This window comes from Perissodus microlepis, chromosome 7 (assembly GCF_051167445.1).
Source record: "Perissodus microlepis isolate ML-2025 ecotype Zambia chromosome 7, ASM5116744v1, whole genome shotgun sequence".
Lineage (NCBI taxonomy): Eukaryota > Metazoa > Chordata > Actinopteri > Cichliformes > Cichlidae > Perissodus > Perissodus microlepis.
The window spans coordinates 8093035-8111131 of NC_140467.1; the positions used below are offsets into that span (position 1 = coordinate 8093035).

The 18097-nt window shown below is 41.3% G+C and overlaps 1 protein-coding gene across 2 annotated transcripts in view; it reads left to right on the forward strand.

Annotated features, from left to right (window-relative positions):
- Positions 1 to 18097, forward strand: part of magi2b (membrane associated guanylate kinase, WW and PDZ domain containing 2b) — an 88924-nt gene that overhangs the window by 39134 nt on the left and 31693 nt on the right. For both annotated transcript variants that reach the window (XM_084933123.1, XM_084933124.1), the window contains exons 3-6: positions 6606 to 6725; positions 10878 to 11102; positions 13104 to 13332; positions 13904 to 13983. In XM_084933123.1, coding sequence (XP_084789249.1) covers positions 6606 to 6725; positions 10878 to 11102; positions 13104 to 13332; positions 13904 to 13983 — 654 coding nt within the window. The remainder of the gene's footprint in view (positions 1 to 6605; positions 6726 to 10877; positions 11103 to 13103; positions 13333 to 13903; positions 13984 to 18097) is intronic.

Genomic DNA, 18097 nt, shown 5'->3' on the forward strand with positions numbered 1-18097 from the left:
ACTGAGACAGTCTGTTGTGGTGCTCTGCTTGCTCTCTGCTAGAAACGACTGTGGGTAAACCAGTTCAGGGTTTTGAGGACAGTGCATTGTCTCTGTATTTTTTGATTACACTGTAACAAGATTGTGTCTTCTGACCTCACCTTCTAATAGATGCAGTTTTTTTTAGCATACAGAATTTTGAATATTATATTAATATATACCCACCAAAGGATGTAGCAGGGTTAAACAGATAAGCAGAAAGCACCAAATGCTAATTCACTTGAAAAGATGTGCAGCATAATAAGGTGAGAATGGACCTACATTTAGTGTGCTATCACTTCTGTACATGCACGTATAAACCTCCTCGTTTAGCCCACTAGAGGATTATCGTGAAAGAGTGTCACAGCTATTCACCTTTTCAGGGAGTATTTTTAGTTACAGTTAGATTTGGTGTTAATTCAGTCTATGTAACAAATTCACTCAGCTCAGAAACGAATATGAGGTCTGTGAGACAAACAGCTACGCTTTTGTACAGCACAACTGTGGATTTTAAATTAAACAATCAAGACGTGGCTGAAGTACAGACGTTCAGCTCTTCAGCTTTTTTAAAAGAAATATTAAATTAACTGTTTAGTATTTCTGTTTTTTTCCATTTATATTGACGCACTCCTGTTTTCAGATGCTTAAAGTTATTTGTACAAACTGTCATAATTTTACACATAAGGATTGTTTTTAATACTTGGATGAAAATCTTTTGCAGGCAAAGACAAAAGTCTAGAAGTCTAGAAACCATGAATGCTGTTTCATTTCCTCTGAGATGCTCTGCCTTTACTACAGCTTTGTCTTCGATAACAATAAAAGCACGCTCTGCTGTGTTAACATCAGGTGACTGACTTGGCCGGTTTCTTTGTCTTGGGATTCCGTTTTGCAGCGTTTGGCTGAATCTTAGCAGATGATACGGTGCCGTGCACTTCACAGTTCATCCTGTTACTTCTGTCAGCAGCCGCATCGTCGATAAACACAAGTGAAATGTTTGCACCTGCATCCATACGTGCCCATGCCATGACATTGCCTCCAACATGTTTGACCATTAATGTGATAATGTGTTTCTTTCCTTCTCCATACTTTTCTCTTCTCCATCATTCCGGTAGAAGTTATGCCTGGTTTCATCTGTCCAAAGACTTTTTAAAATGGCACGCTGACTTTGTCTTGACTTGATTGGATGTTGTAAAGGGTTTTTCTTAGCTGGGGAAAACAGTCTGTCACCCTGTACTTTGTCTCTGTGGTCCCTCGGGCCGTTTGGTGTTGCTGAGCTCGTTGGTGTGTTCGCTCTTTTTAAGAATATACCAAATCGTTGATTCCAACACTCCTAAAGTTTTTGCTGTATCTCTGCTTTGTTTTCGTTTCCAGCCTAATGATGGCCTCCTTCAGTCACACCAACATCTCTTTGGACGTCATACTGTGTAATACAGTCCAGATGTTCTCTGCTTAATTTTAATGAGGAAACTGGCCTCACCTGGCCATGAAACTGCTTGTCAGCCAATTGCCTAATTACTTTTTTTTCCTCTGTAAAAGGGGGCCGTGTATAAAAATTATTTAAATTCCAAAATGGTTAATGCAGTGCTTTTGTAAAAAACCCTTGAATTAAAGCTGAAAGTCTGCACTTTAATCACATCTTGATAGCTTTATTTAAAATCCACTGTGCTGGTGTGTAGAGGCAAAATTTACAGTCCAAATACTTATGCTTATACTGACTGTGTGCACACAGAGACTCAGAGATGATTCTGTGGAACTATGCACATCCAGCTTTACTAGTCTGGGTTTGCTGCTCAGTCCTAATATCATATAAATGTTCTTTGCATTATAACCACAAATTTATTAAAATTACTGTGGAGGATAATGAGTATAAGAACTCTGGAGAAAATAATGACATCCCATGCTCTGTGTCTATAGATTACAGTATTAACTATTAATAAGAGAGACTCGCTTGACACCCCCACTCCACACACACCTCCTTGCTCCCACACATTCTCGCGCAGAGACCGTATCATTTGCCTGCCTTTCCCCAACCTTTATTATGTTAATCAGTCCATCGATAGTCTATTTTTAGCCCTGAATCTCCACCACTCTGCTTCTCCCTCTTGGTGACTTCCTGTCTAATTATATAAATATGCGAATGAACACAGTTCACATTCTCAAACACACTTGCAAGCTGCTGTGGATGCACTGCGAGGTTAACCAATCAGCCTTTTACCCCCCTCTCTCGGTCTCCTTCTCTGTTGCTGCCTCTCTCTGTGTTTCTCTGCTTGCCACTCTTCCCTCCACTCTATAATTTAGCAAAGGTCTTTGTCCTCTTATCATCTCACACCCAGCTGAGTTATTTCAGTATATCATCTATTTTAGCTTTTGCTCTAAATGGACTTTCCTTGTTGTGTTTCTACATCGTCTCTCTCTGTTCTCTCCCCCACACACATCCACAGAAAATATTCTGTAGTTCTTCGCTGTCAGGGTTTGAGGCAGACAGTGTCTTTCCCTCCCAGAGAGGCAGCTCCAAGGTTTTCTGTTTTATTGTGGATTTAAGTCATTTAAGCCATAAATGCTCGTATTCCTGCAGCGTCACCTCTGAGAGGGTTGGGTACACTGGCTGATTGTGATGCAAAGACCATTTTTGGCTCACAGCCGATTTTAACCTTTTATTAGCAAAAGCATGAAACCCAATCAATAGTCAACCACAGCAGTGTTTTTGGCTGTGTGAGAGCATCACTGCCTCCACTTTGTGGAGTCTGCTGCTATTTTTTGTTTTAATTTGAGCACCTGTGCAGTTGCATCATTTATTAACTCTTTCCCCCATAAAGATGACATTTGATGACCCCTCTGCACTCTTAATGACAACGTTTGACACCCGTGTGTGGATATCAGTAAAGATGTAGTTTGATGATCATTAGAATAGTTAGAATAGTTAGACAGCCCGTACTAACTGGAAATATGATAGAAAAGATTTCAAGCGGTAAATATTTAAAGCATTGTTTAGGTCTTTGTGTCTTCACATGAAAAAATATGAAGAGAAAATTGCCAAAACCAAACTGAAGGAATTTCAGGGAAAGAAAAGAGACTGGTTGCTTTTCTTTACATGCTCCTTAGGTTGCCATGTCCTGGATGAACGAGAACCTACACAGACAGTTACGGATTAAATTGTTTCTGCCTTCACTTTTAAAGTTTTCCCAGATACAAAAACTAAAGTTGGTAAGGTTAAGTGAAGATGAAGACAGGTGAAATATGGTAACAGAGGCAGAAGGAACAATGCTTGGATTTTTCTGGAAACGATGTTCTTTGTAATAAAAACTTCATAGGTATTTACTGGGAGGAAGGAGGAAGAGCACAGGAAAATGGGTAATGCACTCTGAACAGAAATGTGTAAGAATAAAGGAGAAACGAGGAAAAGTCGGCCTATCTCAAACCCAGATACTCGATCAATATTTCCAGCTCAGATCCAACAAGACGTACTCCCTCCCTCTCTCCCACTCTGCCTCTCTCAGCTCAGTTGGTGTGTCCACTGAAGGAAGCTGTGGGAGAAGGCTATCAGCAGGTCATCAGTATGCCAGCAGGCTCTGCCTACTCTGGTGTGGGCAGCAGAATAATTTCAATCTGATCTTACAGATCAATAGCTGTACTCCGTGGAAGGCGACCAGCACCACCTGGCCAGCTGGGGATATTCAGCGTCGCACTGCACATGCCGTGGTGGTCCTCCTTTTTCTTCTTCTTCTTCTTCTTCTTCTTTGCAATTGTTCTTTTAAAGCGTGTCTTTGCACCCAAGCGTACTGCAGCTATTTGACTGTTTAAACTCGGTTCCACGAAAAAATATAAACACTCTGGTGTATGCATGGTTGCACATCATTTTGACATCAGTCCATGGCTACATGCCTCAACAGCTGAAGGTACCTGTAGTGGAAGAGGTTTATCTTCAGGGGACATGAGGTGGTAGAAAAAGCGATAGAGTGTATGTGGAGAGGATTGCGGTAGATAAATACACATGATTGTCACTCAGGAGACTGGGATTTGTGTCCTCAGTCAAGCCAAGAATCACTATTGAGTCATTATTTTGTAGACCTCTTGCACGTCTTCTTTTCAGTTTGCTTTAGTATAGCAAAATATTTTTTTAAAGGAGTAACCACATTAACGCTAAAGACAGCCTCTCTGGTAATCTGTGTCTGTGTGCCTATGGCATTGTTGATATTGGTGTTAATATCATCTGCATTATTCCTTTAAGTGTAACTACTGAGTGTAGTTCAAGTGGCATTGAAGACCATTTTCGCAGGAGCATGTGAGGCTGCGTTAGGGGGTGTTTGTGTTTTTGAAATTGTATCTGAAATGGTCACCTGACACTATGATGCAATCTTGTAAAATAACCCTCCAAAATACGTCATGTTTGTGGAGATTATGATGATAAATGTTTGTACAGACTGAGTCAGAGGAGTGATGAGTCAGCCAATGGAGGTGGGGAAGATTTTTATTATACCATATGAAATAATGCAATCCAGTATGAAAACATAAAAACTACAGCCTGAAAGAAATTCCCATCAATACTTCTGAAGTTGGTGAACTATATATAATATAATAGCCGAGGCAGATTTTCCCTTTCCCAAATGCAGAAATACAGAAGCAAATATGCACATTTGCCAAGAATGAGCATATTTGCACCTCTGCTTTTATTTCTTTTTTCTTCTATGTAAGTGTAGCTTAACTGTGGTTTTGGAAGCATCTCAGACGTTCACTGTTTTGAAGATAACAAGGATTATATATACATATATATTATTTACAGTTTTCCTCTTAAGTACAACCAAAAAATTGGACATGTGCTCAGTTTTATTGTTACTGCTAGCAGAATGGTGCTAGTTCATTAATATTTATGAGCAGACATGATCTATTTTTCAGGAAAAAAAGCTTAAATTGTGTATTGTTTAAAAGCAAAGCCTCTGCCAACGTTTACATTTCTGTTCAAGCTTAAATATGCAGAAAAACTCAATTTTTGTAAGTTAAATAAACAAATTAACTGAATGTTTATTTTATGGATCTTAGAGCTCTTTATAAGTCTTAGTGCCATTCACATCATTGTCAACTAATTCAATATTGATCTGAGTCCATCAAGTGATGGGAAGGGTGATACATACTCACAGCGACGCACACTGCACTCTCATTCCAGTGGGGTTGTGGACTCACGGTGTCCGACTGAGCTGTGATCTGCTTGGAGATGGGATTATTATGGGCACAGTGGGCACTTTGCTAACATTCACAGTCAAAAATGCAAGTACACAGTATAATTCACACATTTAGATGCACACGGAGAGAGAAAAGTACAAAAAAGATACCACAGTCTGTGCGCAGTGTGGCCATGTTTTAAAGTTTAATAGATGTCTGCCGATGTCTGATATTCTTGGTGTTGCTTCCTCACTCATTAGGTGTTGCCAGGCTGCCATCTTTGCTCCCAGTAGTGAAGTAAATACAGCTGAGAATGTTCAGTGGATGCAGTACAGGAATAAAGCAGTGACAGACGATCAATAGACATCTAATGATTAGGGGGAGAGTTAGAGGATGCTGCAGCCACCCCTCTCTCTCTGCATGCATGAGTGTGTCGTGTATGAGCCCACAGCACCTCATCTACCTGCTGTTTTAATCTCCCACAGCTCACACTTCTGCTGTGATGCCTGTAAGCATTTTATACCCTCTGTTCATACCTGAGGACATGTACCCAATTTTAGCTTTCCAAAAACTTGCTGATCACCTTTTCAGACCTGTACACTTGGATGTGGCACAAATCGTACACTTTCTGGTAACCCGCACAGCCAGATCAATCCGACTTAGCTGTTACACAGTGGACCCGAGTCCTGGGAATAGCTCGGAGCGGTCTCCCTGTCCGCTCCATACCAATGATTGTTTTCAGGCGTGATCGATAGAGCGCGGGCATCAACGGCAGCATACTTTACTGAGCCCGAACTGTAAGTCCACTTGGCAGAGACACAAACACAGCACCTCATTAAACTCAAAACTCCCATTGCTGCCATCACAGAGCCGAGCCTCGACGCCGCTGCGCTGATGGAGATCTCCAGAGCACTGATGCGGGAAGGCTCTAATTGCTGCATGGTAATGTGGTGCGTCTGCATTCCTGCTGTTTCTACAATAATCCAATCGGCGCTGTATTGTGTGCTGTGTAAGGAGGTTTGAGTTATGCTTCCTAAAACTGCCATATTGATTCACTCATTACTAAGGAAGCATTGGATTGGCTCATAGGAACTGAATAATGGTGGTTTGCTGTTGGTGTTTTGCTCTCCCTGCTCTTCTCTCGCTGTCTCTCACTGTCACTCACACACACAATTGTGTGAATGGATTTGGCTATCACAAGTGATGACTCCTCAGTCACCCACTTCTGTTCCATTTCCCTTCCCCTCCCACTTCCTCTCGTATACTTTGTAGCCTCAAATCTGCCGTCTTTTCCCATCCAGCCCTTTTTCTGAGCGCTTTCTCTGCCTTCCTGCCTTTTCTTCTCAAGTGCCCCATTTGGTTCTAATGACCTCTCCCTCCCTCCTCTCCCCTCCTCTTCCTCCTCGCCCTCTCTCTCTCTGTCTCTGCAGGTACCACCAGGCAACCTAAGGAGGGGGAGGTGCCAGGGGTGGACTACAACTTTGTGAGTGTGGAGCGTTTTATGGAATTGGAGCAAAGTGGAGCCCTGCTAGAGAGTGGAACCTATGAAGGTGAGCTCTGGGAATGCTGCTGTGCACAAAATAGGCTTCATCTGCAGGACAAGTACAGGTGCACGGGGAGGAAAAATGGGAACGTATGTTTCGGTAGTACCAGTTTTCTATTTTTAAAATCTGCCATGTTTATGTATATACATACACTACTCAACAACATGTGTATATTTATTTGATTAATTCGATGCGTCAGGTGATGCTCAAATAAACAAAATGAGTCTTGTGCACTGATTTTATTCAGTATCATAGTTTCCTCCTGTGGTTGTTCAACAGTTTGTGTGTATGTGTGCGTGAGCTGAACGAAAGCCATTTCCAAGTCATGTCAAGTCTGTGCATCTCTGCTTTGCTACACTGTCAGGGATATGTCTACAGATGGGGGATTTGCTGGTTCATTTGCCCAGAAGCAGTTTTATTTTTCTCCTCTGTGTGTGCAACTGAACACACGCACACAAATTGTGTGTGTGTGTGTGTGTGTGTGCGAATGTAGGGGATATGGGCGCATGTATGGTTATATGTGTGTTCCCGTCTTCATGTTCATGTCACAAGTGTGTGTCTGCAGTGTGTCTGCAGCGTACATTTCCCTTGACACCGAGCTTAGTTATACCCACTTGGGGGAACTGTCTCTTTCTGGGTGGCTGCACTAGAGGTGCTGCAACTCATTTTGTAATGCATAATAAAATAAGAGAGTGGAGACGGAAGAATCAGAGACCGGATGTATGCCGGGTGATATATCGGTGTAATTTGATTATGGAATAATTTATAATTTCATTAACTCAAATTACTGTTTTTCACAACGTGAAAAAAAGCCTAAATTGCATAACTGAGAGATGGGCTTCATTTCTGTCTTATAAGTTAAAGCAAGGATAGCAGTGAGTCTGGGAGTCTTGACAGCAGCATACGCTTTCACTGTTTCCTTGGAGATGCACTCACCTGTGACGTTTGTTAGCGTTACACACTGAAATGGTCTGGTTTTCCAAAGCACATCTCTGAACTGACCACCATGCAGTTTAAGGTTACTAAAGCATGATAAAGTCTTCTAACACCTGAGATAAAAGAATGCAGTAGACTGTGAGATTTAGATTCAGATAGCTCCTGTCCCAGTTTCTAACCACAGCTAAAAAGCAGCACTGGCTGCTTCACTTTCCAGGCGTTACCGTGTGTGACATGGTCCCCTTTTACAAAGCCAAAGCTTGCTAAATGTTGAGAACAATTCAAAAACCCCATTGCATATATTTTGTCAAATTATTTTGTTGTCGTTGTTGTTGTGTAGCTGCTCCAATTGTTTTTCCTTTCATTGTTTACACTATGTAAAAGGACAGCCTTCTTAATTCTGTGCTTTTCATGTGCAATTGTCTTCGCTTTGTGTAGAGAGAGAAACGAAGACTTTAAAAAAAGCAGACAACAAAAACAAACTCAGTGCCTTTAAGAGAAAAAAAATTAAATGCAGGCAGTGAAGGAGACTAAAATCAGACGCGGAGTCTGGACACTGTATTCCATGTGGGTGTACATGTGAATGCAAGAATTGGTGCACATAGGAGCTTACGTATGTGATCATGTGAGATGAGTCACAGCTGAAGGTGGATGTTGAACTGTACAAAAACCAGGATGCCTTCAGGCGTCTCAAGCTTTCAAGATCAAGGGAAGAGTTTATTTTTTAAAACTAACGTGGGGCATGAGGAGGAACTCTGGCCTAAACTTACCCCAGAAAGCCTTAAGTTCTTTCAAGGATCTCTTCTTTAACCTTTCACAGGTGGGTGCTTGCTGCCTATGGGGCTTTATACTTGTGTCTTTGTCTACATGTGCCAGCGGGCGCAGATTTATATTTTTCACAGATTGTGGAGGAAGTGGTGGCTGTAATGCCTGTGCTCCTCCTGCTGGTCGTGTTGTCCTTTATTGCTGCCTCCTTCTCCCGTTCTTTGGTTTATGCTCGGTAGACTGGCGCTCATCTGTGATTAGTTTTTATGTCGTTAGCCATGTCAGTCCAAACAGTCAGCTGACTGTCTGGGCAGATGGAGGCAAACTAGATCCACAAAAGTCATAAAAAGCCATGCTGAATAAATTTGCTCAGCTTATAAATCAAAGTTTAGACAACCTGGATTCTTTCACGTTACCTAATTCTGACTTTTTACCATAAAATATACTTGCAGTGTCTTATATTATTATAAAATAAAAAGCTCCAGTTCTTTAGAGCTGTTCTTTAGTTGCTTTTCCTTTATGTAATTTTAATCATTTAGAGGTTTAATTAGAGAAAGTACAAGATTTCTTTTATCATATAAAAGGACATGATCTATCCCAGAGGACTTACTTATATCTACATTTGAGGAGAAATAAAATCTCCCCCCGATTCATTAAGTGCCGGCCTGCTGCTGCAGATGCCGGTGACTATTATTGAAACCCAGCCCAACTTTAACTAATCTGTTATTCCTCCCACTTACACTCTGATAATGATTCTCCAAACATACTTCCACATTTCTGTCCAACATTACAGTTGTAGCTCAGGAAGAATCGGCTTAATTAGTGAGAACAAACAGCTGGTTTGGGCTTTAGGAGCCAGCAAACTAGTGAGTCAAGTAATCTAGTACAGAAGCAATGCAGACGTGTAATTTAACCCTAAGATGCTGTGCCTGAAAATGGATCTATCTTTTGAAACCAAATCCAGGTTTCTTCTTGCAGAAGAATATCTGTGTCTAGGTTTCTCTGCTTTTATTCAATGAAAGGTAATTAAATGCTTCTGCTAACTTGCTGCTGCTGTTCTGTTTAAATCTTTCATAGGGGTTGTGTGTTGAGGTTAAACAGAGTAACAAAGAAAGTAAAAGAAAAAAGGCTGGGACAGACTAGGAAGTCTAAGCCCTGGAAATAAACTCATCAGCCACTTTCAAGTGCTCGTTAACACAAATATCTAATCAGACAACACGGCAGACGTGGTTTAGACAAACTGTTGAGTGTGGCATGGTTGTTGGTGCCAGATGGGCACCAACCCACATCTCCAGGGCTTAACCAAAAGAGTCTAAAAACAAAATAAGCCTTTTCTTGATTTCTGCTGAAATTTTAAATGGCAAGGTCAGAAATGAGCACTGTTTAAACACCACCACCTACCCGAGTATTGTTGCTGATCATGTGCACCCATCTATGACCACAGTGTGCTAGTCTCCTAGCTGGATAACACACCTGATCACAAAGCTCAGCTCATCTCAAACTGGTTTCTTGAACACGACATAGAGTGCACTGTACTCTCGTGGCCTCCACACTCACCTGATCTCAGACAAATCTGCAGCAGCTGTCGACGCCATCACGTCAATGTGGACCAAAATCTACTTTGAATCTGTGCGACAAAGAATTAGGCCAGTTCTGAATGGAAAAGGAGGTGCACGCTGTGAAAGATTGTGTAGTTTTAGAAGTCTGTAGGGCGTTTCCTCTGCCTTTGAGCGATGAAAAAGTGTGCGACAATGATTGGATGATAAATTTAGTGGATGATGCCGGGGGTGCCTCCTTTTCAGGAGATATGTCAGAGTTAGGAAACGCCCCTAATAGTAAAGAAATGTCATCATAGGGCAGAAAATAATTTTGCAAGTTAAATGATAAGGACATTGATGACACTGACTTCTATGTGTGGGGCATTATTTCCTGTCGTCTTAGTATTGTTGTTGTTTGTTTAGTCATTTTGTGGTGTCCAATTTTCTTTCTAAGCCGGTGTTTTTGTGGAATGGAATGGGAAATTGAGGGAGTTAGAAAATAGACAGCTTGTTTTTTTTTCCTGGGTTATTGTTTTGGGATCCTTGTTATGTTCTCTGTGATTAAAAAGCCTGTGTTCTGACTCCAGTCATGTTTTCAGACTAACGTCTATCAGAAGGCCTCTATTAAATGGAACTGCATATGCTTGTTCCTCGCTGAAACACCAGCCAGTGGGTAAATTGATTAGACTTAATAGAAATGATTTGTTACCAGGCAAAAACATGGCCTAAGTTATTTCTGCGGCACTCTGTTCAGACAGATAAATCTTTCATTTTGAAAGGCAGTCATCTGTTCAAAGCCACAGCTGTCTGCGAGCTGTGGACCTTTACTCCGCCTCCCAGACGGTGTGTTACATCACCTGGGATCCCACTTTGGTTGTGCATGTGGCCTCTAACACAAACGCTGCCTCTCTGCCCTCAGATAACTTCTACGGCACACCGAAACCTCCAGCCGAGCCGTCCCCGGCAGCCCCTCCTCTGAATGTGAGTGAGGCCCTGCTGCCCGGAGCCCGGCCAAGCGCCCAGGGCAAGAGAAAGAGGAACCAGTCAGTCAGCAACATGGAGCAGCGCGCCAGTCTGGAGCCGCCTGAGGAGGAGGAAGAGGAGAGCCCAGTTGTCAATGGCAACGGGGTGGCCATCACACCAGGTACTGTAGGATGAGTAAGAAAAATATGAATTTCCTGTTGATGCATGCCACATTTCTCTTTTACTCACAGCCAAAATTACATTCTGTTTCACAAGTGCCGTGGCCACGAAGACTTTATGTACTCATATTTCGGTGAGGAGAAAATAGAGTTTGAAGGCCTGGACTGTCCCCCGGGTTATTTGTTGCCGTCCTACTGGTATTTTTGAGTCAAACCACTGAAAAAGGCCAGTTGTCACAGCAGGTGATGCATAACCTATATTGTCCCTTAAGTGGAAAATTAAGAGTGTCTTTTCCCTCTGAGTCCAGACTCATGCCTGCAATAGCCAAGCCAACTTTATTTATATAGCGCTTTAAACAACAAGTGCTGACCAAAGTAAGGACAGAATAAAAATAAAATAAAAATAAAATAACAAAATACTAAAATTAATAAATAAATGATAATAAGTAAATAATATATATATGTATATTTTTTTAAAAAAGGAAAAAATGTACCTCCATCAGTTATTCCAACACTGCATGAACCAAAACTCTCAGGTTCTCAATAACCTTATGTTACACAACATGTATGCACAAGGGCACCTCTGTGTACCCACCATTATCACTGTCCACAGTCCCATTTTTGGCATCAGCTCCAATCTCTCTTTCCTCAAGTTTCTTTGTCTCTCCTTCTGTCATCACGCTCCTGGCCTTTGTCCTTGCTTCTATTAATACCATGACTTTTCTCTCTTCCCCTGCCACCCTCGTCCATCCTACCTCCAAATTGTTTATCTCTGTGGTCCTGTCCTTCCTGCCCTCTCTGCTTCCTTGTCTGTCTTTGTAGTCTTTGTCGTTATTGTATATATACACAGTATTATTAAGCTCTTACTACAACCTGCTTACTGTTTTTACTTGAATAAGTTTGCTTTCCTGTCTAGTATAAATACTGAAAAAAAATTAACCAAAGACCAAGGGCACGTGACAGATTAAACAAGACTTTAGCAGACAGTGTCATATATGGCTGATTTGGGCCCAAATACATGACTTGGGAGACAGGAAATTAATCCTAAACTCCTACAAATTACAAAATAAAGGCTGTCGAAGAAGAAGGAATCCAAAAACTGGGTGGAAACAGTGCTGAGGACCACACAACCAATAGGAACGAGGGAGGATGCGTCAAAGAGATGAGACAAACTGAGTCAATAAATACACAAGGTGATGTGAGCAAACGGGAAACACCTGCGAGGTCAGCTGAACTTAAGTGAGAAAACGAGACAAGGGATGTAAAACTAAATAGAAACCACAAGAAACAAAGATTAATGAGAAAAAAAAACAGGAAGTAACCGAATTGAACAGAAACACAGGCTTGACACAGAGAACTCAGGAGGGCAGGAACACAAACTCGGGGAATGAAATCATGAGAAATGAGCTAAAGTATAAACAGACTATGCAGAAAGATACAGAGGTGAAAATGTAAACCATACACAAAGAAATAAACTGAAGATATTTAACAGACACAAGACCCAGGACCGTGACAGAGGATTGTGAAACACCATTGATTCTTCTTGAACTGTGAAGGTGATATAGTCAGATATTTTCATAATTTGACCTTCTAATATTTTAGCATTTTCATTGCACCTTCACAAAGTTACAACAGGAATACTTTAGATTTTGTATTTCTCACCTTGATCCTGTGCTTCTTATCGACTGCCTTAGTTGCTACCAGCTTTTCTTGTCACTCTAAAAATCGTCCCTTATTTCTGACTCAGTCTCTGACCCCTCAAGTCTCTGTCTTACCCTGTTTTTCAGTTTCTGACATTTCTATGTTGTTGTTTTTTTCCTCGTTCTCATTGTCCTCAGACTCCATCACCACCACCGCCCTCCTCCTCCTCTCCTGGGGCTTCATAGCTCTGCAGTGGCTTGGCTCTGACTCATGCTTGGCATGTGTAATGTGCATTCAGGTCTGCATGTGTGTACACGGTGTGTGAGAATAACTCTGTGTGTGTGTGTGTCTGTGGTCCACAGAGTCCAGTGAACATGAGGACAAGAGCACAGATGCCTCTGGGGAGGTTGCTGTTGAAGCATCAATCCAGGCCCCAGCATCTGCTGAGCCTCCAACCGAAGGAGAGGAGGCCCCAAAATCTCCCTGCAAGTCCCCAACCAAAGTTCTAGATGCAGATGAGGAAGAGCTGGGTCCCCTGCCTGATAACTGGGAGATGGCCTACACTGAGAAGGGGGAAGTTTACTTCATAGAGTAAGCAATATCTTCTTATTAAATGAGGATATTTTATTTTTTGTGTGACAACTATACCATTCTAAGCATACAATGTAACTGTTACAGGGCTTTACTTATAAAATAAATAAATAAATAAAAGCTTAAAGCACATTCAATGTAAAGCACTTTGCAAAGTGCACTTACTTTAAAATCATGGTTTATGTATGGCTGTGTGAAAACTTTATAGCTCTGACCTTGTGTTGAATAATTGATGAAACTCCAGTGCTCCTAATCCGACAGGATACACACACACACACACACACACACACATAAATATATACACACACACCACACACAAAAGTTTTGCCCTCTCATCACACCCTTCCTAATTAGTGTCTGAGGGCTAATTACCGGATTAATGACCGTTTAGTTTACCTTAGAAATCCCCTTGTTTCGCAGCATCCCTGCACACGTACAAACACAGGTCATTACTGTTACTCTGCGCTCCGCTCTTTCTCTTGTCTCCTCTGTCTGTGTCTCGCTGACCTCGGTTTGCACCGTTCCTCCTTCCATTGCCATCGTCTACATCTGCCTCTTTCTTCTTCTCCAGTCACAACACCAAAACGACATCATGGCTCGATCCTCGGCTCGCAAAGAAAGCAAAGCCGCCAGAAGAATGCAGGGAAGACGGTGAGTGCGAACAACCTGATTTAGTTATTTTTTTCTCTCTTAAGCTTTAGTTTATCTGAAGTTCATCGCTTGGTGTTTGTGGAAGTGTGTTGTCTCTGCTGTTTGTGTACCACTGTTGTCTGCTCCAGACTCACAGTTGGAGCCTCTTTGCTCCTCTTGAGTAAAAAGAACACAAAAACACTCAAATTGAGATGTTTGTTAGTGTGCACTGCTCCCAGCTTTCTCCACAGGTTTTGTGGGGGTGTACTCGTACAGGAAGGTTGAAACCCAGACAGACTAAACTGGGCTAATAAACTCTCCCGGTTTAGATTTGTTGCTGAGAATGGATCATTAAGCATATGATTGTCTTGCAAGATGTGCAGAGAGGAAGGTAGTTCTTTCATTAAATGTCCTTTTATTGCCTATCGGGCAAATGTTGAGAAAATAATGAACTTTAGAGCAAAACTGTATGTGCACTCAGCGAGGGGAAAATGTTTAAAGCTAGTTCAAATTCCAATTTAGAAAAAACGGAGATCTCTTCAGACTTTTTCAGCGTGAAAAGGTAAAGAATGTGAATATGAGAAAACTCTTTATAAACTGTAATAGGAGAAATATATTATTTGTAAAACTGAGAAAAAAAAAGTTTGGCTACTAAGGTAGAAATGATCAGACCAGGATGTGTTACATGTTCTGTGTGTTCAAGAGCAGGTGGATGGGTGATGAGAGGTATATATGTGTGTCTGCGTCTGTGGCTAGCAGCACATCTGTGTGATCACTGTGTGAAAGGAAAGCACCGCTTGCTTCATAAGGATGCAAACGTTATAATTATAGTTAGGACTGCACTGGTACACAGTGCTTAGCCAAAGGTATTTAGGCCACCCTAGTTGAATAGAGTTAGATCCACTAATTTGTACAACAAAGTCAAAAGTTTGTGGTTTTCAAGTCAGAACTGAGTATTAAGCTGCTGACGGGTTTCGGATTTAAGATTTTCCAGCAACCTGTAGGGGCTGATTTATTATATTTGCATGAAAAAAACAAAAATTCCTGTCACAAGGATTTGATTGAATCTTGAAGCTGAAGAGCAAATGCACTTCAAGGAAAAACAGGCCTTTTGTCATGTGACGGGCTGTGTGGCAGGCAGGATTAGGAGCCCAGCACCAGACTCGTGAGAAAGGAACTGAATTTAAACACAACTTTATTGCTGTCAATAGACCGAGTTAACAAAATAATGATGGAGTGGCACACGGACACGAGACGTGTGACTTTCAAAATAAAACGGGAAGTAACACTGAGACCAGGACTAAGAAACACAAACCACACAGACATGAGGATATTACTGGGGAAACAGTAAGATAAACTAGAACACAGACTACAAACAGAGGGCAAGACTATGAGAAACTGGACACAGAAGAGAACTAAGAACTGGGATCATAAGAAAGAACACAACCTGCCCTGCTCCGTGTATGAAGTTCATTTTTCCCATCTGTCCCTGCTTTAGTCCTCACACAATGTAAAGGCATCGTGGACCTGGATCTTCAATGTGGTCTCGTGATTTGCTCTTTTGGAATGTGTGGATTGTGATTCTGGTTCTCTATTTGTTTCTGGTCTTTAGTTTATTGTATTCAGACGGCCTGAGAATGAGTCAAAGGTGCCAAAGGGAATGAAATGCTTCAGTTATTATTTTTTGTCATCATTAACTGAACAAAACAACTCCATAATTTAAAAAAAAATTAAATTAAATTAAGACCTCGAATAAAAATGACTGGCCTGTAACCATAACTGTGTGCTTCAGAATGTATCACTCCAGTATAAAACACAGTTTATTGTGTTTTAAAGTCTGGAGAGTTCAGCTGCTCTAGTAAAGACATAAATCTTTTACAAACAAATTACCTATGGAGATTTATTGTTGGCGAAAGGGCCAATTTGTTACCTTAAAAAAGCTGGGCAGTGGAGTTTTTAGCAAACATTACTCAAACAGGAGCAAAAAGTGTATTTCTTTGGGATTATTTGCCACTGAGGAGGAATACGTTTTGGCTGGTCCAGTGTAGCAGCTCCGAAACCTTTTGGTGTGTTTGACCCTCGTGATATGTTCACTGTCGGGGAGCATTGACCTGACCTGTCACTCTCTGTCTTAAATAAATGTTTTGAGGCCAAAGCAGTAACATCTGTCCAGGAAGGAAGAAACAAAGGTCTCAAAAACGGTGTGTTATTAGTCCTCTCTAACCTGTTTACGATTTTGTGGCCGTTGTGTTTAGAGCACGAGAATGGTGTGTGTGGATGTGTGGACGAGAGAAGAATAAGGTACAGTTTATTAGCTGGTCAGATTGGGTCATTTATTGATTTACTGCCTTTTTTTTTTATACGTGTCAGCATCATTATCTTTGGGGTTTGTTTAGAAGCAATTTTAATGAAGCAAAGCAAAAATCGACTCTGACAACACAGAAATTTTTAGGAAAGATTTGCATCCATTATTCTGCTACACATTGAAGCGCAGTGGTGATACAGCGTGATGAGATGTATGACGATAAGGTGATCTAACGTCCCTGCTGCTGTCACAGCCGGCCACTGAATTAGTTTGTGATGTGATCCGCCAGAGCAAGCTCTAAATCGATACCTTCTACCTCTCCTCTGTTCTTCATCCCTTCAGTCCTCTCCCTCACCTCACATCTCCCCCTCTCTCCCCTTTCAGTCTCTCTCTTCAGTTTCTCCTGTCTTTCCTTCACTCTCTGCCTCGCTATCGCTCTTCCTCTTCCCAGTAAAGGCCCAGGCTGTGACAGGAATTCTAATAACGGCGCTCAGCTCTGCACAAACTGGCTCTTACTCTGTCTCACACACACACACACAATAAGTTGTTGGTTCAGACTCTTTTCACGAATATGGCTGACAGTACTTTAGCTTTGCTGTGGAGGATGTCTGTAAAGTTTCTGTCAGATCCGATTACGACTTTATCTTTTTGAAAGGCATCAGGTCCCGTTGTGCTTAGCAGCTGCTACAATAGCTTATGGAGCTCCATGTAATGTCTCACTGAAAATTATTTTCATGCTCTGTATGTAAAAGTGGACGTAGGCAAAGTGGCGCCTCCCAGTGGTTTGGGAGAAACTCTAATGAACCTTCAAGTCTAACATCTTAGCTGTCGCCATCTTTTTTTTTTGTCTTTTTTAAAAACATTTACATACATTGCTGTGCAAAAATCTCGAGCCTGCCCCTCAAGGAAGAAGACTTTCTTTTAGTTTTTTTAAAGTCATGAACAATAGTTCTCCAGACTTGCAGGTCTTGCAAGTAGTTCTTTGGACATTGCTTGCTTTTTCACTCATTTTCAGTCCAGTCCTTGTACCTTACCATTTTCAGAGAAATGTTTTTTGTTTGTTAAGCCACTTAGCACTGACCTTTGAGTCATGCAAGCATAAAAAGGCACTTAACTTAACAGACAGCTTAAAAAATGCCAAACATAACACAGTTTGTTTGACAGGCATAAAATTGTTTGGGTTTTTTTATTCCCCCAAAAAAACCTGTTAGCTGAAAACTTGGTATATCTCAGGATGGTGTGCAGTGTGTCTTTAAAAAAATTAGGAAACTGGACAAGTGGAGGACAAAAGAAGTGCCAGGGATATTAAAAAAGAGCAGAAGAACAGTATCTGAAAGTCACGTTCTTAAAAAATAGGAAAAAATATTGTGCGAAGACCTGACACAGATCTGACCTGCACCTGGACTTTTAGGTACAACAGTGAGTGTAAAACATGGTGGAGGCAATGCAACACTATCTGGAAGCCATTTGATTGGCAATAGCATCGTTTTTAGCATGACAATGATCCCAAACATACATGGATAAACCCCACACTCACAGAGTGGGTTTTTCTGGACACAAAATGGAACAAAAAGCAGCCAACATCCAAAGACTGCCCTTCAAGAAACCAGCAGAACTTAATTGAAGACACCCATTTTGGCTCAAGACTTTTGCACACTACTATTTTTCGAGAGGATTGACGCGCTAGTAGAGTCACCCTCTAGTGGCCATTTAAGAAACTGCAGTTTTTGACACTTTATTTTACTTTTCAGTTTCTTTCTTTTTGCCTTCACTGTGTGAAGTTGAGTTATCTTTTTTCTTTTTTAATCTTTTGCTGTGCCTGTTTCCGTC